Source organism: Sceloporus occidentalis, unplaced genomic scaffold, assembly GCF_023333645.1.
Source record: "Sceloporus occidentalis isolate IW3139 unplaced genomic scaffold, rSceOcc1.0.p SCAF_82, whole genome shotgun sequence".
In the NCBI taxonomy this organism is placed as follows: Eukaryota; Metazoa; Chordata; class Lepidosauria; order Squamata; family Phrynosomatidae; genus Sceloporus; species Sceloporus occidentalis.
Genome location: NW_028317062.1, coordinates 4,307,843 through 4,331,766, shown reverse-complemented (window position 1 = coordinate 4,331,766; position 23,924 = coordinate 4,307,843). Strand labels below are relative to the sequence as shown.

At 40.4% G+C, this 23,924-nt stretch overlaps 1 protein-coding gene across 1 annotated transcript in view; it reads right to left on the bottom strand.

Moving 5' to 3' along the window:
- Positions 1-236: 236 nt before the first annotated feature.
- LOC149285284 (integrin alpha-5-like) overlaps positions 237-23,924 on the bottom strand; it is a 115,737-nt gene continuing 92,049 nt past the window's right edge. Inside the window, exons 4-32 of the mRNA XM_089495628.1 lie at positions 19,996-20,126; positions 17,166-17,281; positions 16,567-16,690; positions 16,402-16,463; positions 16,173-16,218; positions 15,822-15,947; positions 14,100-14,144; positions 13,858-13,901; positions 13,547-13,603; positions 13,325-13,377; positions 12,824-13,029; positions 10,448-10,639; positions 9,945-9,990; positions 9,712-9,819; positions 8,399-8,454; positions 7,865-8,019; positions 7,617-7,754; positions 6,800-6,867; positions 5,642-5,792; positions 4,882-4,974; positions 4,651-4,730; positions 3,804-3,884; positions 2,482-2,587; positions 2,118-2,276; positions 1,827-1,928; positions 1,452-1,566; positions 787-893; positions 513-635; positions 237-320 (exon numbers count right to left, since the gene is read on the bottom strand). Coding sequence (XP_089351754.1) covers positions 237-320; positions 513-635; positions 787-893; positions 1,452-1,566; positions 1,827-1,928; positions 2,118-2,276; positions 2,482-2,587; positions 3,804-3,884; positions 4,651-4,730; positions 4,882-4,974; positions 5,642-5,792; positions 6,800-6,867; positions 7,617-7,754; positions 7,865-8,019; positions 8,399-8,454; positions 9,712-9,819; positions 9,945-9,990; positions 10,448-10,639; positions 12,824-13,029; positions 13,325-13,377; positions 13,547-13,603; positions 13,858-13,901; positions 14,100-14,144; positions 15,822-15,947; positions 16,173-16,218; positions 16,402-16,463; positions 16,567-16,690; positions 17,166-17,281; positions 19,996-20,126 — 2,974 coding nt within the window. The remainder of the gene's footprint in view (positions 321-512; positions 636-786; positions 894-1,451; positions 1,567-1,826; positions 1,929-2,117; positions 2,277-2,481; positions 2,588-3,803; positions 3,885-4,650; positions 4,731-4,881; positions 4,975-5,641; positions 5,793-6,799; positions 6,868-7,616; positions 7,755-7,864; positions 8,020-8,398; positions 8,455-9,711; positions 9,820-9,944; positions 9,991-10,447; positions 10,640-12,823; positions 13,030-13,324; positions 13,378-13,546; positions 13,604-13,857; positions 13,902-14,099; positions 14,145-15,821; positions 15,948-16,172; positions 16,219-16,401; positions 16,464-16,566; positions 16,691-17,165; positions 17,282-19,995; positions 20,127-23,924) is intronic.

Below are 23,924 nucleotides of genomic sequence, written 5' to 3'. Positions count from 1 at the left end.
CCTTAAAAGTTCCCCCAGAAAATTCATTGTCGTAGGAATCCAGAATGATTTAGTCTTCATCCTAAAAATTGGTACTTTCATACTCCAAAAGGGGAATTTGTGAAGAAAAAAAAATTAAAAAAAATTGTGGATTCCCTCCCTCCCACAAAATGTAGTGTCAAAGCGATCTGTTCTTTATACCACTTTCCCTTTCAGAAATTCTTTGGCAGTGCAAGGAACTATGCTGGAGAAACCGCTTAGGCCTCAGATGCAGCATGAGGCTTGAGTTCAGCTTTCTCCATAGCTGTTCCATAAGGTAGGGAGCGTTTAAAGAAGCCAAGCTGTATGGAAACAAAATTGAAAACCCACGTAAGCAAAATAAAAAAAAAATACAAAAAAAAACAAAACCAACAATTTTTTTTTTTTTATCTTAAATCTATTTTGGAATTGACATATCAGCTGCTGCCCCCCCCCCCCCCCACACGTTGCTGTTACCTCTACCCATAAAGAAAAAAACCCAGAATGAAACATACCTTGTATAGAACGCATATAAGCAGGGCAAGCAGCAATAGGCCAATTAAAATGGCCAGGATTATTATCCACAGTGGGACATAATGGCTACTCTCTGGCTTGGCCCAGTATACACTTGTGTTGACCTATAGAAAAAAACAAAACAAAAAAAACAACAAGACATTAAAATGCATCAGATACCAAACAACTGAAGTATATTTTGTTCCACATTACTAGAATAGTGCAGTCACTCTTGCAAGTTTACTATCTAAGATGTATTAAGATAATGGCATTTACCTGATGACTCCCTTGTGGGTATACAGAGGGCTGAATCTTGTACGGAAGCCGGTGAATATGGTACATTGCTTCACACTGCAGAGCAAATCCCTGGTTTTCCTTCTGAAAGACAACCAGTTAATAGCCATCTCAATGGCTACATATCACAAATACACACCCCTCAACATCTGAAACACACCCGATGGCTGGTTACTGAAACTACAGCATAGTAAAGGCAATAGTAATTTATGAGAGCATATCAGTCTAGTCGACTACTACTGAAGAGCCATTATTAGCTTCCAACTGATGATTTTTCACTTTATACTTTTTATTAAAAAAAAAGTTTTATACAGGTAAATTACACAAGGATATTCTTCATATACTGTATGGTTTTAACTCTTAGATATTTTATACCAGTGCTGGCAAGAAATTATATGGAAAACTTCTGTTAACTTGACTGACCAGCAGGTGGCACCACAGTCCCAGAGTAAATGGAAAATTTTTTGCCGATTACCTCATAGTGGGTCATTGTCCCAAACCGACCTGAACTTCTAACAAGGCAACCATGCCGTGCCACAAACGATTCAAAGACTCTATCCAATGATTGATACATGTATGCACAAGTTAAAATTTTGTAAAAGGTTGTTTTACCGTTGACAAGGTGTTGTACAAGTAGTTTCCTTGTAGGAAGCTTTTAGCCCATATGCGGAAGCTAACTCCTAGAATAGCGCGTTGCTCTTTTTCAAGAGGTCCAATGTCACAGCGCAGATGGAAACAGTCTGTGTGATGCTGATTGCATTTCTTCTCAGGCAGAGGGAAAAACAAATGTTAAGTTTGGGTAATACATTGCCATCAGACCTAGAAAGAAGCAGCAACCCATGAATGTTCCTTGTGACACATTACAGATCCTATTTCCGTGGTGGCCAGTATTTCCCTAGTGTTTTAAATTATTCTGACACCATTATTACACCACCAACAGTAGACTACCAACTGGAGTGTCACAAGCCAGCCACACCCTGGTTTACATTAACATCCAACACTGAAAGTTAAGGACATCTCACCAGGATATTAGACCCTCCTGGTGCAACTCGGGATGTGTCTCGTCGTTCAACATGATGGACAGTGTTTGGGATCGACGTTGGATTATCCTCTGCTGTGGAACGCTGTGAATATCCAAATTTGCATTGAAATCGATTATGCCAAAGAAAACGCAAGGGGAACAAAAAGCGCCAGAGACACAGTGGCCACTTGGTCAAAATAAGCAAACACGCAAACCTTACTGTGGGCTGCATTAGAGACACCGGCACATGTAATATTGGTAAATTGTGGTATACAGCTTTGCTGGTTCTTACCTGTAGGCGGAGTGGGTTGACAGGCTCACTGGAGGTGCAGTTTACCAGGCCTTGAGCAGAATAATTCATAACGTACATCACGTAATCTTTATTGATCTTCATAGGGCAGCTCATTTCCAGGACACCATGACTGATCGAGCTTGGTCCAAGATTTACTAGCTGTTGGTTCAACAGAGAAGCATCACATAAAGACCTTGTTTAAAAAAAACAGATTGTGACCATAACATTAATATAAAAATGTAACAGCAGAACAATTTAGCCCTTTTAGTTTATATCACCTTGGGAATCAATGCAGATGGATGTTGTAACAGTCAGCTCTCAATCACCTGTCCTCACTGGGACACAGTCCAAAAGTTTGTCTTACCTCATACACATGTTTAACCTCAGGACCAGCCTTGTCTTCTCGGGTGGGCATCATGCCAGGCTCCAAGTCTGAAACGGGGAAGATGACACTCTCTGGTTTTGAGCCACTGTAAGGGAAGAGACATTGGATTGTAGTGTAGATTGTAGGAACTCTGCAAAAGAATACGCTGCTCCACTTGGCTTTTAGCAAAGAAGACTCTAAATAACAAATAGTATTCCTGGAGCTTTTTTTCAGGGCCCATAGTTGTAGCTTCTACATAACCTCCCCCACACACTATTTAGATGCTCAGTGGAGGTGACATAAAACATATCCTGCAGCTGTGTTAATACCATTAATTAAGCCTTTTAATGCAGGAGGGAAGTGCACCCACCTTTGGCCCTTTGTTCAAGACATTTACAAATGATACAGATCGGTTGGTGGGGGAGTAGTTTTGACAATTAGCTGCTAAAAGGGTGTTCTTGAGAGAGGGGCAGAAAGTTGACCTGCCCTAGGCCAAGGATTAAGTCAAACCAGGCCAAAAAAAAAAAATCTCTTAAGTGGCTGATAAAGCACAATGCAACACAGTAAAGTGTTGACAAGATGAAGTGTGAGCAGAGAGGTCACTACAAGACCCCTGCAGCATTGTGAAGGCAACAAATCATTCTCACAAACCAGACTTTAACAGGTTATATAGAAAGCCATTTATTCGTTACGGCAAATCAGTTATGAAACTGAACCACTGAACATAAAACATAAGCAGCACCAATGGAAGGTTTCCTTATCAATCAATACACCATTACAGACGCTCTAGTATTATACCTCAGCCTGGTAGATGAACATAATTATATAGCTTTGTGAAACATTAAGCACCCAGGAGGACTATTTAATTATTAAAAGGTCTGCATCTAAAAGATGTATGAGTGTTGCACAGTCCCTCCTAATAAAGATAAAGAAAATAGTTACATTTTGAAAGCAAAGAACAACAAATGAGTCAAGGAGGTGGCAAAAGCGCCAAAAAAAATCACTACATATAAAGACCATGTATCAAAAGGGTGAATTCATCAAACAATGTTATCTTCACAATCCTGTCTCTACAAAGCCACTCAGTGTATGACTTCACTTAGAACATCTGACAGACCAATGACTCACAGGAGTGCGAGCTATTATTATCTACAACAAATACTGACAAGGCACATGAGTTTGGGGTTTAATTCCAACAAATTATGTTTTCTGACAGCAGAATAAATGGGGTGTAAAGCCAGAGGGGGGGGGGGGGGGGGGGGGAGTCTCATCCTGTAGTTTTCAGGGAAATTACTCTGAAATGAAATATTTTGACAACTTACCTAAAAAATGAAACTTCTGTGTAGGCTTCCACTTTCAGAGCAAACGGTACCAGCTCACTGTGAGAGTTATTTGCATTTTTGCTGCACAGAAAGAAAAAAAAAAAAAAAGAAAAAAAGCCATAAAATTATGCCATTTTACAACTAATTGCTAGTGTGGACTAGTGGTGTAGGCCACTGAGAATCATTCAGATCTATGGCAATAAAAACAATCAGTTTGCTTGTGTAGTCCAAACAATCTTATAATATCTTGGAGCAGGCCAACATTCACAGAGTAAAAACACAGCATTACATGAAATTTCAAGCAGTCAGATTCCAGACATCAAAAAGAGACCTCTGAGGTCCAGAAACTTACGTAGTTCTGGATCTTATTTTTATGAATGTTGATCAATTACAATTTATCACAAGCTATGGTATGTATCCATATTTCTTGTCCCCACTATAACATATTTTGAGTGTGACCCACATACCAACACAAGCCTCAAGCAATAAGCCAGTAGCCAACCTCATGCTGACGTGCCCCCTTAAAGGACAGAACAGTTGTCCAGGAGTGGTGGCCTGACTTCTGCACCGCTCTCTCGGGCTTGGTTAAAAAGCTGTCTAGCACAGCAAAAATAAGCTTTTAGGGATTCATATATAAAGTGGATTTAGTGGCAAAAACTAATTTGCATATACCTTGAATTATAGGATTTATGTGAGAAAAAGCATGCTTTAAGCTTAGATAAGAATTTTTTTTTTTTTTTGAACATGGACATTTATAAGACTATATTCGCAAGCAAACTGAGGGGCCCATCTGTGACTTTTATAATTATATTAATACATAATCCATATAACAGAAAAAACAAGGTACCTGCGAATCTGGAAGTCAAATTGCACCTTCTTGCTGGAATCCTGAAGATGGGGCACAGTGAATCGTAGTCCTCCCCTCAGCTGGAATGCAAAGAGACCATAAATGGCTAAACATAGGTAAATAAAAAAAACAAAAAACCCAATGGTTTCTTGAAAGCCCTATGAAAACCCTAAAATCTTCAGTCAAATGCCCTGCTCAAAACAGGAAACAGGCGATAATGATCCCACTCACATTTGTTCCAGACTTCATTGGGTTTCCAAGGTCACAGATCACGTGACGTGTTTGATTTTCTGAATAATATTCACAAGGCAAGATGGAAAGGTTCTGAAGAGGGAAAGATTTACTGGTAAGGCATCAGACAGGACAGCGCAGCATTATCAGACTACTCCTAAAACAACTGAAGCCATAGTGCCACCAAATCACCCTATAAGCATGTTGAGTAATAAGTAATTTTACTGCTAGCTCCCTTAAACACAACACAGCAATTTCTGATACTGCCAGTGTACTGTAGCCAGACGAAAACTAATATATATATATATATATACACACACACACACACACACACACACACCTACTCAAAAGTGAACTGGGATAAATCAAGTCTTATCTATTGAACAGGCAGTTCAAACACTATGCACAACCCACAGATTTTAGCCATGGTAGAGAAGACTAGCATTATTTTCTGCTAACATTTTACAAGGCTGCAGGGTAAAAACATATTGGAAATGCAGACAGATATCACCCAATTTATAGACTACCAAACATTGAATCTTGAAGAAATTCCATCTATATATCTACATTTGATACAGTGTGCCAGGGATGAGTTCTGTATGCAATGTGCTGTGGGTGTATAAGTGCCCCAGCGTTAAATACATGCAAAGAACAAAAGAAACACAAATTGGATTGTCGGGTTTGATTTACAAATGGCACAATGGTTATCTGCAACAAACTAATGGTCTGCTGCTAAACATTTAAAAATGCTACTTTTTACCTCATTAGATCGCAAAACACCACTGTACTCCGCTTCTTGAGGCAACGTGACATACAGCTCGGCTTCGTAAGCGCCTCCCTCACCCTCATTCCAGGCATTGAACAACAAGGTCAGCGCATTTGTATCACCAAGGTACACGGATTGCCGGTCACTATAAAATCAACAGGATTATTTAGACACTGATATGCAGAGAACACACTGGAGTTCGTAGTAAAGAGGGTTAAAAATCACAACTTTGGCAAGTATGATGGTCAACCATGATGCTTCTGCAAATTGTTGGGCTAGTCCTGTAACCCATAATTCAGTGAGAGAAGTAACCTGCAAGAAATCTCAAACCAGCTATGCATAAAAGCTTAATTAGCAGGAGACTCTTACTACGTCATGATGCATCAGGTCAGTGATGTGTTCAACTCTCCTGCCATCTCCCAATTTAGCGACAACTATAAATACCATCACAACCTGCTCATCAATGATTTAACCTCGTTAGAATATTTCCTAACCATTTTCATTGAATGTAAATAAGCCTGCTTTCTGGGCTATCCACAGGAGATACATGGGCCAAGCACCTCCACTGTAACATTTCATTTTCATAGGTACATAGTGTATAACAAAGCAAGGCATCCGAAGCCTTACAAAAAGAAAATTCTCAGCCTTTCAGAGCCTGGGGCTCCACACATTTATCAAAACACGATACGTTTACTATAGCCATATGCTATGTTTTAGATATATTGTGGGTTGTTTTGCTCATTAAAAAAGTAAAAAAGGTATAGCACACATGAACAAACCCAATATTAAACATTTTGCATCACTGATATTTTCCAGTTCTTATACAGATTTATTAATTTTCTACAAATCGCTTAAGATTTACACACAGAGCCAAACACTCTGTACTTTGGGCTTGTGATGGGAGGGAGAAAGGACACATTTGCTAACACTGGCGGCCAAGCACCTAAAATAACCATTTCTGCTGCAGCCCTTAAGTTTTGAGTTCAGAGCCGCTACATAACTATTCCGTGGATTTTGGAAGCAGTAGGGACGCAGCGGTGTGATTTTGTGTCACTATAGCTACATTGTAAACAAGTCCAGCTGTGGCCAGGCAGGCAGCACACGCAGAGACGGTGTAGTAAAGCATCACTGGGCCTCTGCTGACAGACTTACGCGGAGACATTGAGCTTCAGGTCTGGCACGCAGATGTTATCCTCACCACAGTCCAGCTGGATCTGAGCCTGATCGGGGCAGACAGATAGGAAGGACATGTGATTACCAAGGGATCACGGAACATACTGATAAAACTGGCCTTTCTCCAGGCTCGATATAAAATCCCCAGAGCAATAAAAAAAAAAAAGTTTTGCACGATTTTATTTAAAAAAAAAACCAAACAAAAAAAAAACTTAGGTAAAGTTATTTTTAATGTGTAGTGGGTTAATGGAGTGAGCAACATTTAGTAATAAAACCGAAGTGTAAAGGGTTTGGTATTTAATAGAAGGATAATAAGTTAACCAGTTCTGCAAGAAACTGGAGAGCAGGGGGAATCTAGTAATTTAGAAAAAGAAATCAGAGAGGTCCAACGTTTGGAATGCATTTAAGACAAGCCTTGTGCAAACCACAACAAGATAGTGCCAGGCTGTGAAGGGATACGCTTTTCATGTTCCGATATCTACGGTTTGCAAAGTAACTGCTACTCTACAGAGACATACTCCGTGCTAAAAACACATGACATGATCAATTACTCTTGCTCAAGATGTTCAAGCTCATCTTGGAAAGTCAGCACCAGTGAAGCCCAAAGCATGGAACCACCACTAGTGTTATTACATGGTTTTCAGAATAGTGGGGAATTGGGTTACTTATGAGAGCCATCTAAGTTGTCCAATAGGATGGTGCCAGCAATTCAATATAGTCACCCCCTGAAAAGTTTGATATATCTGTATCATGATCTCAATCCTGACAGCAGGATTATATATTTTTGCCTTCTTACCTTCTGCTCAATGTAGTTCTTGGTTCGGTAGTTGAAGATTGGCAGCAGCCCATGGGCATCTGCTGGCGCATTGGGATCCAGAGAGAAATTAAGAGCAATGTAAATTGGAGAGAGCTTATCCCGAAATTCTGACTCTTCCTAAGGTGAAAGTAATATAGTGTGTAAATATTTTGAATAACTGAGATTTCAGTAGTTTCTGAACAAGTGGGACAAACAAAGTACTGGTAACTATACACTATATGAATTACCCTGAGGTAGATCTTCATATCGCGGCACTCCTCCTGACCTCCATTGCGCAAGTGAATGGTTTGGATGAGGTTGGGCTGGCGGCTTTTCAGGAAAAGCGCTCGCTTCACAGCACCTTTTTGTTTCAGTCTGTCCAGCTGCAGTTCCACGTTAATCCCTGTAACACGTACAGCACGCAATTTAAACAGGTGGACAGCATGCAATGCCAAAATGTTCATTTAACAAGACAATACACTTCAACTATTGGATCAACGTTAAAAACGTGTTCTAGCAGAAATGAAGATATTTATACAATAAGGGTGTTTAATTGCTGGCTCCTTTATGGCCTAAAATGATGTTTCTCTAGATCCATACAAAAGGATTACTCTTGTGCAAACAAATTTCTCATCCTCATGTATGAAGGCAAGTGGTGCTTGAAAGGGTTCTGTACAAATTAAAAGGGTATGTAAAACCAAAAGGTGTTAACCATTACTCAGCCGACAAATCAGCATATCATAGCCCCTGAAAGGCTGAGCGCAAATGAGATTTATACTCACCAATAGAACTAGGCACGTGTTTCCCTGAAGCGTTTAGGCAGAAACTGAGGTTTATGCTGTAAAGGGAGGCGATACATAAAGAAGTCCAGATGTGAGAACACTTCACTTTATGGAATGCCATTTGTATAGGAAATAACAGTAGCGACCACGTGAACATCAATTCATTTGCAACACTTGAGACGATCAACTTCTAAAGACAGAGTCAATTAAGGGAATTGGCAATGGTGGAGTTTGTGTACACAGAGTGCTGAAGTTTATGGTTCTGATCTTTGAATTAATAAATATCAGATCTCTGGTGAAGGCTTTATCGGGCCAGTGATGATGGAGAAGCCTGTAATAAACCCACCAGCGAGGAGAGCACGGAATCACAGAGCCATGGGTTATACCACCCTACTCCAACAAAGGCAAACACAGAGAAATATCTACAATAAACATCTCCAGCAGCAGAAAGGTTAAGCAGCTGTTTTCCAGCAGCCTCACAATTGCTCATTCATCCGGCCGAGGCATCCTGCCAGGCTTTACATGGTAGTTTAGCAACAGCCAAACTGCAGCATTCTAAAAATATAGATTATAGAACATAATCAAATGACTTCACTTAGGGGCCCTTAAACCATACCGAGATATGACTAACCCTGTGACTTATCAGATGTGCAGAACAAATAATGTGCTGAAGAAAAACACCAATTCATTCAAAGACCCTGACTATCACACATTTATGTTTGTTATTTTAACCCCTTGAGAGCCAAAGGAGATTAATCTAAGTCACTCGCTGAACTTCGTCATGATTAATGGCTACATGAAGATTGTATAAAAGCTCGGTTAAAGTAGAAACCCCCTTTGAATAATAATTGCTCCATACTCGTAAGCCCTGGATCAGAATTACTTAGACAGTTTAACACAAGCCCATCTTAAGTGATGTAGAGAAGACTCTCACCCTCCATCCTCAGGCTCTCAATAGCAGACACATTTACAAGTCCCTCAGAGGAGCCCAGGTTTCTTTCGAACTTCTACTAATTAAAGAGCCACCAACTGCCACATGAGGAGAAGGGCCTATGTTGCCTTCAGGGCTTCTGTGACACATTAAAATATCAAGGCTTCCAGTGGGCTGACACAACCTAAATACCATGAAGGACACATGCTCTTCAAGTGTTAAGGGGGTGCAGAAAATAGATGGGGAGGGGTCATACAGCTGGCAGAAAACGGCAGTGCTACAGAATGAATGAAAGTCTGAAACCAGCAACCAAACAGGAGGATAATGATAGAGCTGTTGAATCCGCCTGAGACATTTGAATAAAACATTTTAAAATACTCACCAGGAAACCTGAGTGTCTGTGCCTTCAATCAAACAAGTCTTCTCCTCCGGGTTGAACATAGTAGGAGAAATGTGAAGAGAAGCACTAGCATGGACAATGGGGCGCCCCCTACAGGAGAAGACAGAAATATAAGTACATCTTACCAAGTAATTTTGCAATAAAACCTGAATCATGCCTCAGTGTACAGACATGAAAGTAAACATTAACTAGCAATGTGTGGCTACAGCACGTACCTGTACACCAGAGCCTTATCAACACCAAAGGCACCTACGATGAGATCTGAAACACAGAAGGCAGATTCTTAAGATTTATGCCAAAACAATCTCACACAAACATAATTGGTACGCATTTCAGGAGTGCACCGAGTAGAACATTTAGTTTTGGGTCATGTATTATATACATACATAGCCTTTATAATGTGACTAACAATTCTAAAGGGTAATAAAGTATACCTGTTGGCAGAGTATTTGGGGTTTTAACTCCACTAGCAGGTATCCCCAGGACTAATGCACAATTCAATGTGTGAGGAGACTGATCTGCAGCAGGTCACTGGGGATGGCTGATGCCCCTAAGGCCTGCCCTAACTGATGTTTTACCATATCTTATAGATGTCACAATGTGTGTGTGTGTGTGTGTGTATAATAACAAAAGTGTTTTAAATATTGCTCATATTTTGAAATAGTTATGCTTTGTAGTGGTCTCAAAACACACAGGGTAAGCATAGGGGATACAGTACCTGGGTAGCCATTTCCATCAAGATCTTTTCCACCTCTGGTAGAGAAACCAAAAAATGATGGGGCTAGAGAGGAGCCCCATTCTGCTTGCAGCACCTGTGAAGGATTTGGACTCAGGCCTCTAGAATGACCATTATAGATAAACACCGCTCCTTTGCCATCTTTCCCTCCAAATGGGACTCCAACTGCAATATCTGTAAGGGTAAAGGATGGTTATCATTGAATGCTATGACCAGCCTATGAAATTATGTGAAAATGTTTTGCGTAATAAGCCACTCACAACGTCATCAGACTTCTAGGTTCATTAACAAAAAATAGTTTTGCACTGGCATACATTAACGAGAGATGTGTTACGAGAGTTCAAATAATCTATTGCTTGTCGAGATACAAGCAAGTCCCTATGAAGATTTATCACTTCACCTCCCATTAGGCCCACAAAGTCCTCCTAACATAGCTTAGCTAAACTATATTACTTATACAAACACTGCGGATAAGATGGTCTGCTAGAATGCTACATTTAAATTGTAGCGTACCTGATGAAGAAGAGATTGGTGCTGTAGATCAACAAAAGGTTGAAGAATGGCAGTGGCGGATCTACCGGGGTCGCAGGGGTCGCGACTGCGACCGGGCCCCGGCGGCAGGGGGGCCCAAGCCAAGGGGCCGCCCGAAATCTTTTTTAAGTTTTTTTTTTTTTAAATAAGGCAGGGGCGTCCAACATGCGGCCCGCGGGCCAAATGCGGCCCGCGAGACCTCGAGGTGCGGCCCGCGTAAGATCGGCAACCGATCTTACACGAGCCGCACCTCAAGCCCTGCTACTTACTTGTGGGAGGGTCTTCTGGGCAGCACAGAGGAAGCGGAGTTCACGTGACTTCCTACTTCCTCTGTGCTTTAGCAGAGAAGGCAGAGGGAGGCCGCGCCCCCTGCTGAAGTCTGTGAGCGGCATCGAGGGAGCTGCAGTACAGGTAAGGGGGTGGGGGAGGGTGTTTGAATGAGTGTGTGTGATTGAGGGAATGAATCTGTGAATTAATGATTATATGAATAAATGAGTGTGTGTGTGTGTGTGTGTGTGATAGCATGGATGTGTAAGTGCTGGAACCTAGGCATGATGGGACTGTGATTGCTGTTAGCAATCACACTCCTATCATGCCAAGTCAGCCAGTACATGCTGAAACCTGGCCAGCTGCCCCCCTTGTGTAGTGATAATGCCAGCAGTATGGGGTCTGCACTTACAGCCACCCTGTACCAGCATGTACTGGCTGACTTGGCATGATAGGAGTGTGATTGCTAACAGCAATCACAGTCCCATAATGCCTAGGTTCCAGCATTTACTGGATGGATGTGTAAGTGCTGGAACCTAGGCATGATGGGACTGTGACTACTGTTAGCAATCACACCAAGTCAGCCAGTACATGCTGAAACCTAGCTAGCTGCCCCCCTTGTGTAGTGATGCTGCCAGCAGTATGGGGTCTGCACATCACTTACAGCCACCCTGTACCAGCATGTACTGGCTGACTTGGCATGATAGGAGTGTGATTGCTAACAGCAATCACAGCGAGCACAGTCCCATCATGCCTAGGTACCAGCATTTACTGGTTGCCTAGGCTAACAGCAATCACACTCCTATCATGCCAAGTCATATTGCTAATTTTGTCCAATTGTGTGTTACCTACTTTTATTAAACATGTGAGTTTTTATTAATATTTTTAAAGGTGGGGGTCATTTTCGGTTTTGGCAAAGTGAACCCTGAATGTTTTGGTCCAGAATTTTCATTTTAGTTCATCCCTAGAATAAATCTAGGGAATCCTGAATTTGTAGTCGCAAAACTTTCAAGGCCCAGAAATCAGTGAGAGGAAGAGTAAAGGTTTTGTGTCATTTTACTTTATTTTAATCTGCATATTTTATTAAAGGCCATATTTTTTGTCACAGTGAAAAATGAGTGCGGCCCGCGCACGTATACAATTCTGATGAAGTGGCCCACTGCAGAAAAAACTTGGACACCCCTGGATTATGCCCTTTGTACATGCGCCCCTTTTTCTTTGATTATGATTCAATATGTAAATTGAATTTGTTGAATTAGTTGAAAAAAAATTGTTGGGTAAAAATCATGTTTTTTTGGAGGGGGTGAGGGGGCCCTTAACAGATTCTCGCACCCGGGCACTGAGGCGTCTAGTTACGCCCCTGAAGAATGGTACAAGTACCTCTTATGATAATAGGAATCTTGGCCAAGTTAGTCGTTTCACATTCATTTAGTGAAACCAGTGCAAGACAGCAGTGAGCATGAGAAGCCGATTTTGGCATTCAAATCAACCTGTAAACCGAGCCAATGCAGCACACAACTTCAATTTGGTGTAGAAAACCAACAAGATAAATTTGCATACCATTGTATCCATCTTGATCAAGATCTCCTAAGGCAGCAATTGAACTTCCAAAGCGACCATATGGCTCAGTTCCAGTGAGTATTAAGTCTGGGTCACTGGACATACTTTCTCCCTGCATGTACACATAGACTTGGCCAACTTCCTGAACTCTTCCATCATGGGTCCTCTCCATGAATAACGGAGCTCCAATCAAGAGATCATCCAATCTGCAATGGATATTAGGTAAATTTAGGCAAGCCATAGGAATATCAATATCGCTACAGGACAGAGGGGGACAACCAATTTGGTCTCATTTTAACCAATTTTTTTTTTATTAAATTAAAATGAGCAGAATAAGCATTATAAGAGTAGTCATCGTTTATTTCCTCTGGGTATTGGCTCAGGCAGATTGCCCGGCGTTACAAGAATTGTACGGCTGGTCCTGTAGCCTTGTGAAAGACTTTACTTTATAATAGATTTACACAAATGCATTTCGAAGGCTCAAATATAGTGCATGCTTACCCATCACCGTTTACGTCGCTGGCTGCCACAGAATAACCAAAATATGACGCCATCTACAGAGATCATAGATAATATGTAGATATAAGATTCCAAAAAAAATAAAAAAAAATAAAAAATCCTGCTGACAAATGGCTTGTGTTGCAAAGTACTGCGCGTTTCGCCAACAATTTAATCACCGTACAACACGCAAGGCATAGAAATAGTCGCACGCAAAAACCTCACCTGGATTCCCGAGAAGTTAAAGAGAGACTTCAGGTCTGTCCCATTCAAAATAGTTACCTTCAAAAATAAAAACATCAATTTTACACTAAAATCATTAAACTGTACCTTTAGAAACTGCCTACTTCTCAGGCCCGAGCAAAGGGAAAGAACCAATTTATGATAAGGAACGATCATGTGAATCATGTCAAGATAGATGAGCTCAGTAAGGTAAGAATTTGTAAAGAAGACATGGCTCTTTAAACATTGATAAAAATATAGAAATTTATAATTGCTGCGTAAGCAACAGCTATATCAGACCAGGTGGTACCTACATAGCCATAAGTCATGTTTCCCTTGGGGACTCCAGCCACAAAATCTAGAATGGAAGTGTACACAGAAAAAGTCAATCATCCAGAATACATATGTTTGCATTAGATCTTTAAGAACCAAGTGAGAACAATGCTGGCCTTGTCAGACAAACATTATCAAAACGAAGGCAATCTTGTACCTAGGCTGCCCCACACACCCAGTTACATGCCAACGGCTGTAGAGAGTTTAACAAAAAATTCCTCACCTTCGGTAAAATCGCCACTGAATTCCCCAACAGCAACAGAGTAACCTGTTAATACAATTAAAACGCATTTACATGCAATTCTGAAAATACTCAAACTATTTAAAATTGCACAGATATGGAGAACGCATTATGGTGTTATTCATATATATTAGATTAGTATATTTATTATGTTTCTCAAGAAACTCTGTGGGCAAAAACTTGCAATGCAATGACCCTACTGACTGCACCACGATTAGCACTTTGGAGTCCTCTGTTACTAGAACCAATTTAAGCGAATGATTTATGCATCCACCTGGAATTGTCTCATTCCTGCTCCAAATATTTTTACTGCTAGAAATTCACTTAAAATGCAAGGGAGTTTTATGATGAGAACCCCCCAAATACATACCACTATAAATAGTTAGCACTAAATATATATGTACCCATCCTATTTTAAAAAAAATAATAAAAGTACTCAAATACAGCAAGACACATTTCCAGCAATGCACTGGAAAAGCTTTATTTTACTCGACAAAAGGAGAACAGCAGATTTGCCTGAAACAGAACAAACCAACACGTGCAGCGTTTGCTGTCATGATCGGGCATAAAAAGGCCAGTCTTCTGCGTGGGTTACAATAGCGAGTGAGCAGAGAGCAGTCGGGGATCCTGCTTGTGTATTATGACCATGCAGAGCGAGGACAAAGAACCTCATGCAGCCAGAATAGCCAACGCTTTCAGCCTTTTCATCTCCGTGGACTGTTTGCTCTGCACTATAAATGTGCAAGTGGCCAGCACTCCAAGTACAACTGTTAATAAAAGACTTCCTAAAGAAAAAGCCTAGCGCAAGCAAATGGACTGTGAAGGCAAAAACAATCACTCAACACCAGGCTTTTTAAATTAAAAAAGGGGGTCTTTTGTGCCGGTTGTTCAGTGCAGCTCAGGTTACGATAGTACCGAGTGTCTGAGAATCAAAACTACTTAAATTTAATGTGCAAAAAAATCCAGTCTGACCTGAATCAGCCACATTTACATTCCAGGCTGCTCTTGGAGTTTTAAAGTTATTATCTTGCAATGATTTAATTGTACTTTTTTATTAACTCTTAAACAAGCCAGTCCAAGATATGGGACAGATCCACAAATCCCAGGATGCATGTACCCAGCACGTGTAAACGCATATATAATATGTGCACATGCAAAAAAACTGATTGTTGGAAAGAAACATTAAAAAGACCAGCAAATTATCAGCACAACCACACAGCAGCTGATCAGGGCCGGCCGAAGACTTAACGCCGCCTGGGGCGAAGTTTAAAATGCCGCCCCCCGCCGACGCCGGGGGGGGGGCGGCATTATCTACCCCCCCACACCGGTACTTACCCTTAAACAGTCCTGCGGCGAGTCTCCCTGTGCTGCCACGGTGCCGGGTTGTAATGCTGAGCGCCGGAAATTCACGTCACTTCCGGCGCACTGCATTACAAGCCGGCACAGAGACCGAACAGGGAAACTCGCCGCAGAGGAGAGAGAGAGAGAGGGGCGCCGAGTGGGTAAGCGAAAACCACTCGGTGCCCCTCTCTCTCTCCTCCGCTTCAAAAAAAAACAAAAAAAAAAACGCTTGGGGCGGCAAAGTGCCGCCCCTTCTGAAGTGCCGCCTGGGGCAATTGCCCCAGTCGGCTCCATTGTAGGGCCGGCCCTGCAGCTGATACATACACGTAACTAACATTTGTAGAGCGCTATTATTTGTCTTACCCATGTAACTGTCATCGTGAGTGCTGTGGGCTTGTCGAGTTTGCATTTGCCCCTTGATCTCAAGAACAAAATATTCTGGGTAGAAAGAGTCCTTGATCTCTTCTTGTGTTGCTGTAATCACTTGACCTAAAGAGGGGGAAATGGGGGGGAAAAAAAAAAAAGTTTCTACTGAGATGAAATGTATTACTCAAAGAAACTCGTGGGCTTTGCAAGAGTAAAGTAAGAGGGGAACACGTATTTTTTTTTCATTCAAGAACATCAGCCATTTATAGCAGTTAAGAGTTTACAGAGCCTAGCATTATTAAAAAAAAAAAAAAAAAAAAAAAAAAAAAAAAATTGTTGGTAAATTACCTTGCCAGTAATAGCTGCCTGGGCCCCCTAGTAGTATTCTTCCATTCTGCAAGAAACAGTAAAAAAATAAAAATAACTTTTCCAGTTTTTATTTTAAGACTTGAGATAGCAGTATTGCTTCTTTTATCTACATCCAATCTTTTCCATTAACAAGCAAAATGCCTTAGCACATCCCCTCAAATACAAACGGCAGTCCACACACACAAAAAGCATGAGAACACTTGGTTACCTTTGTAAACGCTGCACTGAAGCCACCCTGGCAATATCCTTGGCCTTCAGGTTTACCAACATCTGTAAAGATTATATAATAAAAATAAAAAAATAAAAAATAAAAAAAAGTTAAAACTTAGCCTTCAATAAGGACCCTGCAACCCAAAGAGCATTCACAGCGTACCTGTCCGGCACGGCGAATACTCCATAAAGCTTGTGAAGTTGTCCACTGAAAGGTAACAAGTCCCTACAGGTTTCTGGTGGTTATCATCTTGCCCTGGTAGCCAGCTGTATCGGGGGGCACAAGCCTAAAATGGCAAGAAACAAGATTTTCTTCCTGTGAGTAGATGCTTAACCGGGAAGAAAAAGCCAAAATATGAGAACAAAATGAAGTTTTAGAGAAATATCTTTCCATTACCCACATTTCCACGCAATTTCTCGATTACCCGAGAGAATACAAGCCTTTTGCTTCTACTGCATACATACAGCAGAATCTACTCCTCTATGGCATTGTATTAGGTTTGCATTGTAAATAGTATCATAAAAAACAGAAAAGATCCAGTAAGCTCTCACTCAGCTGCATGAACAGAGTTAAACTCAATAGGGCATCCAATTCATCATAGGTGATGGGGGAACAGGTTTTGGAAACTGAAAGCAATACCAGCAGGGGATCCAAGGTACTAAACTAAAATGTGTTACGTTTAATATGGCTGTTCAATCGATTGTACAGAAATCGTGTGAAGCTTCTCTCTATTGTTGGCGCCCATTCAACTCATTCCTTACCAGTATTGATTTATCATGGGACCGAACAGTGGCTCCAAACCACTGCTTAGACTTGAACTCCACCGGCTCCCGTGGCCCAGTGTCAGCGGCATCTTTGAAGTCTTGCAGCCGATCGCCTGTGCAAGGAACGCCAAATCTGAAGTCAGGTTACTCAGGTTCACGTGAACATGTATAAAAAGGAGCACATCAGATTATCTTCCCCTAGCACATGAGGCGCCTAGCCAAACAATGTATTTATGAAAGCCTCGTTTGCAGATTCCATATTTACAAACTCACGTAATGCTTTCAGCGCGTTTGCAGTGACTCCAGGAATACAAGTCCCTCACCGGCTAAAGCTGTCAATGTAACGAAGACCCCCCACCGTCCAGACATCAGCGCTAAGCCAGTCACCAACAGGCCGGGCTTACTCAGTCCCTGACGAGGGCGGAACTTCCCATTTTCAGAGGCGCGTATGTATGCATCAGTATGTTACTGTATGCAAGTACTGTACAGCATGTGTATACTGCATGTAATTATTTGTAAGATGAATTATATTTATTAAATAAGGTATGTAAACAAACACACATTAAACAGGGTTATGTATTGATAAGCTGACAAAAAACCTTGACACCTGAGAGGCATGCAGCAACCTAACACTATTTCTCCTAGGAGCAATAACTACAGAGAACTATGAGAATATAATATTTTATGTAGACACACAAACTTCTGAGCAATTTGGCATTTACTATGCGTTAATTAATTATTATATGCCTCAATATTTTTAGTATTGGTCATCTCAGTCTGTAACAAACACGGAGGCTTTATTAGAACTCTGGTTCTTGAACATCGGTGAAGTAAATTGCCGTCACAGCCTGGTCAACCATGGACCCTGCCTTTTGCTTCCAACACCTGGCTCAGTTTGAATAAACGCAGTTCCGCCACTGGTATACATATTCTGCTCAAGATGATAAATGACTTACATATTTCAGTGTTTGATGTGTATATAAAATGAGGTTTTGAGGTTTCTGACAGTACCAGGCTAGCATGTGGAATAGATTGCTTAAAATATGTTGGTAAGCAGTTTATTTGGTTAACAGAGGAGAATAGAGAAACTGGCAAATGCTGAGGCATTCTTAATTGTACCCAAAGTTTCTTTAGTTTCAATGTCTGACTGCACACTGGATCAGCTACTTGTGTTTACACAGACCTCACATGCTATACACACGTATGTAGTCCAAGACCTAGTATCAATCTGAAGAGTTGGAGTTGCGCAGTCTAATCTGTGTACCTCCTCTTATGAACACCTAAATGGATCTCTAGTTATCTACACCTAGCAACAGCATATTTCTCCAAGGACTCACAGTTGCCTGCAACATCCAGGGAAGATACGTTTCAATCTTGGTTACATTTTTATGGCAGCTTCATTTGGTCAAAAAAAACAAAAACAAAAAAAAAAAAAAACCTTGTAACTTTCTGAGAAGATGACATTTTTGAATTGGCACAACACAATCAAAAGCATTAAAATGTGATGGGACCTTCTTGGTATTGTTTGATGGGCCTACTTGGATTTTTCCATTTTTTGTCTGATTCAAGTGAAGCAGGAAACCGTTCACTTCGACAGCCTAAGGCCAATGTCCTGTCATCCCCACAATTATCAGGATGATTCAGCCTCTAATCTTTTGATGACTTTACAACTAAGTTAAAAGAAATTGTTAGTTTTGCTATATGGATAAGGGAAAAAAATTGTGTCTTTGATGACAGCTACAGTACTTAAGACCTGCACGTACCATTACATTCACACGCTTAGAATTTTTGTTCCACCTATTCTGCTGAATTTAACTTATATCTAAATGCAGTATTTTAGACACTATTCCTAGTACTGTTGACTGCTTGAACTTTTCCCATTGATTCTTTAATCAAATGTTTTTGCAGACAGGGGCGTACTGGGGGAAAACCCCAATAACCTTGTGGGGTTTTTTTTGGGGTTTTTTTTTTAATGAGATTAAACCTTCAGATAGAGAATAGAATATGTAAGACCCCAATATGTTTTAATTGCTTAACATACCATATTGTACAATTAAATATTTTTGCTTGGAGCCTACAAGGACCTTATTTGTTCACATTTTTCATATAAATCAATTAGTCTGCCTGTTGTAATTGTGATTGTAAAACTGTGCTTGTATAATGTCATATGTTTGTTCAAACAAAATTGTTCAGCAAATAAAGCAATATATGCCAAATATTAAGTAAATTATTAAGCTATGTGAACCTTAAATAGGTTTAGCATTGCCAGCAACACTAGCAGCCATAACTACAAAGGGTGCTTGTCAAATACAAAAAAACAAAAAAAATAAAAAGTATAACGAGTCATATTTACAAGATTTACACTTTTCCAAACAGCTTTGACAGCAAATAGAACCTATAATTCACTGAGATCAACACATCAACATTCTGACAAGCTGAACTGCAGCTGTATCGTCAAATGTAACAACTGGCAACACAGATCAGATAACATTACGTAGCCGCAAACCTTGTCTACAGGCGATAAAATGATTCCGAGAAAAGTTTTTTTTATTTATTTTTTCCACACTTCAAAGTGTCGTTTGTTCAGGTCACCTTCTAACAGTTTCCAACAAGTCTGCTAGCAGGACAATAATGCACAACCATCACTTCATGTAAAGATAGTTAGAACAGCAAACAAGCTTCACAATACCAACTGTGGAATTGCTCAGCTGATGTCCCTACAATATTTCCTTGCCCTCAAGGTGACATAAAAAGTGTTCAATGACAGGTGTCCTTAGGAGTGCCATAACCCTAATGGTCATCCACCAGCACTTTATAGTACACATACCTTGTGAGTCAAACTCTATGATTGAGCAGTTGCGGTCATCATTCTGCCAGGGGCAATAGTACACAGCCCCTCCTTCTAGCACATCAGGTTGACTGGTGTTTGACTTGGGTGCCCCAACCAAGATACTGACGCTGTGAACAAAAAAAATAAATAATAATTTAGAGACACTGAGGTAGGAGTAATGAATTACAGTACTCCGTAAACCTATAGTACAGTCTACTGCTAGGAACCATAAGGCATCCATGTACCGAAAAATAAATAAAACCTATATACAATTACTTTATCCTAGAAATACATACCCCTACGTTTCATGCCCAGGAATAAATTGTATTACAATTTAGGATGTTGACCAACAACAAAAACCAAACCCAACTTACATAATATCACACAGCTGGAAGGAAAAAGTGAACCCAGACCAACATCTTCCCGGGTATAATATGAGTAGGAAGAAAATAGAGTAATATATAGCAATGAGCTAGCAGGTAGGGTAGAAAGTTGTCCTATAGCTTAGTACAGCCTTGCGGTATAAGGTATAGAAAGAAACTGACTTTAGTGGGTTTTTGTTTTGTTTTTATATTACACACACTTTCTGCATTTGCCACATTCCTCACGTTCCTACCCAGAACCCAAATTTCAGTCTATCATAAGCAACAGGTAATGTGTGGCGCAGGACAGCCAGCAAAGGTGGGGAGAACAGAACAGATGAGAAATCTAGGAGCTTATTGGCAATAAAAAGCACTCCCGCAAGCTAATTGCCTCTTTGTTACACAGTTTATTACGCAACAAGGTTTGTTTGATGAGAACCCAGGTGTTCAAGTCAGCATGCATACCACCTCCCACACTGCATGGCAGATAAAACACAAGTCTATTATGGCTTAGAAAGAAAGCAGCCACAGGTGCACCAAGCATCACAGCATATGTGCGTACTACAACTTCAATTATGGCTGGATACATCTTACATAGAGGAAGAATTAGAGTTATGACCAGCTGTAGAACATATTCAATGCCAATTTAAATATAGATGTGTATACTCCTAATGCTAGTTAACCAACTGGGAAGTCATTAGCATGTAGCTTAGTGAATCAGGCCTCTAACAGGGAATGACCCCATGAAGCCATGTTTTAGTATACATCAGCGTTCTATAGCAGTTTCCGCCAAGTTTGCATGCAAAAAATGCCTTTAAGACCAAGTATTCATCGACATGAATTCTTTAAAAATCAGGACATATATCAATCAACTTGTGGAAGGAGATATCATTCTAGGCCACCCCGCTCTGTGGGAAATGGCCAAAACTTCCTGTTTCCCCTGTAGTCTAGGGGCATTTTTAAGCAATTGCATCAGCATAGCAACATGGACATCCTTCCCTTGCTCTGTTTTCAGGCTCTTCACCATGGTGATGTCTGGAAGGCAACACATTGTATTTTGAAAGACGACAGCTTACTAACGGGATAGAAGTTAGTAATGCATTGTTCTCCTATGGGCCCAAACAGCAGTTCCAGCTGAAAAGCAGGAAATAGCGGCATTATCCTATGGCGGGTGCCTGGCTTGTAACCCTGGTCTCCGGAAGGAGGTGCGGGAGGGGACAATCCTCCACCCAAACATACCAATGCATAGAATTCATGCAATGGCTAGAGAACAAAAACTGTCACATCCAAGCTAACCATATATATCTGATGCCTTCATAAACCTGGAAACTGCAAGCAGAATGCTTGCTCACATTGGAATCCGTCTTCTTGCCAAACCCCTGGCTATTCCCCGAGTAGTTGAAAGGAAAGAACTGTAAGTTCTGTCAGACACATGTATCTGCTTAAATAAAATTAAGATGGTGGGTTTAGCATTTTACTTTTTTTTTTCCTCCAAAAATAGTGTAGTAGCAGTAAAGCTATTGTAGCCGGAAGGAGAAAAATAGTAAGGGACAAAAATAAAAAAATAAAAAGTTACAGGGTCAACTACTTTCTCTGCATAACTAAATACACACACACACACACTACACCGTATTGAGGATCCTCTACTATGTTTGAAAGACTTGTGGGTTTTCAGATGCCCAGATTTTTTTTCTGCTATTATAGCATGTACCAAGGAGATATAATTGCTTAATTATGTTAGCAATAATCCTTGCTAATTGTACCGATTGTATAAACTACTATTAAATTGTACATATACTGATGCTAGGTAAGTTGACCCAACAGGTCCCAATGTGCTATATGGGCATCCTTGTAAAAATTGCATTATGCTTTTGTACCGTTACCAGTATTCACAAATACTATTCTCTAGCATTCCAACATTTATTTCACTTTGTAGTTATTAGACCCTTGCCCATTGGATGAACTCTCATGATTGTAAGCTTCCGGGCTGGATCTTCTCCTAATGGATTCCTTTGTCTTAGTCTCCGTCCTGTTTGGTCACACCCCTTGAATATATGTATTGTACGAAGCGCTGCGTGAATTGTTGGTGCCGTAAAAAACAAAGATTAATAACTTTACAATCTGAATTCAAATCTCATTTCATGTACCTCTGTCGAGTATTTATATCTGTATTAAATAACCCTCCCTAATAAATCAGGAAACATGAAAACGAGACAATGACCATGCAGAAGATCCATGGTACCCAGCTGTGTCTTGTTTGTGTGTTTTACTGCTTTTCCATACATACCTTCACTTCCTGCATTCCTCTACAACATGTGCAACCCGCCTGCCTCTTTCATATAACCGTCAGTAAGTCTCACATCTTCAGGTTTTTGAAGAGGCCGTCCTCTGGGGTCAGAGAGACCCATCATTAATGCATCACTAGCTTACATTCGATTAGTGCAGTCTAACCATAAGGTGTACTGAAAGATCTATAGAAAAAGCCTTCCAAAACAGACATGAGGCACCAGAAAAGGTCTTCACTTAGACCCTTGGCATGCATGTGGACAATAAAAAAATAGCAACACAGGTACACCTTAATGTGTGCAACAGACCCTAAGATAGACAATTGTGGTATTGGCAAGAGAGTTTCCAAGTTACCAATAAAACAAATAGAAAGCAACCTATGAGAAGGTATAGTAAAACATTAAGCCAATCACTTGCAAGTATGGGTAAATTATATCTTTAAAAATTACTAAACGTTCAGATCTTTAAGGCATTCCAAGGCAGTGGAGACATTGGGTTTATACCATGCAATTTGACGTTGAGAAAAAAAAAAAAAAAAAGCCTTAAGAACATGGCACTTGTGGTCTTACCACAAATTTAATGGCATAAAAGAAACTCTTTAATACTTTTAGATGTCAAAATCTTAGCTACAACTAATAATTATCTATTATGGGCTTCAATTATTAGCAAATATGTAATAAGTAAATATCTTTGGTGAGTTTACACACATACTGTGTGTATATTACACACACCTTGAATATGTATTTTTAAGAAGCACCCCCCCCAAGCAATATAGGTTAAAGGCATACAACCACCACAGCATTCAATCCAGTCTTCTGATTGTCTCACGTTCAACAACTAGAATTGCTTTCATAAAAGAGAGCATAATGCTTCTTACAATGAAGTTTATTTAACTCATTAAGAACCAACTAGGTCTAAAGACAGTAAGAAAAGCCTCAACTTAACCCAGGCTTTGACTTCTAAAAAGAGGGAAGAGGGTCTATGGATATACCACTACTTCACTGGCTCCTGCTTGGTTTCTTGATTCCATACAGAAAAAATGTCACCCACTAGACTCTTGCAAGAGAAACGTATCAGGGTAGATCCTCTATCACATATAGTGAAACACACGCAATGCAAAAAGCTGGCAAAATGTTAGTCTGAAAATAAAAAAGGCAGGTTAATATTAAGATCCTCTCATAGCTAGCGGCATTATGAACGCCGAGCTGAGCACTATGCTGCAGGATACTTTCGCAGTGACCGAGTTAAAGTCTTAGTAATAAAAATATATTTGGCTGG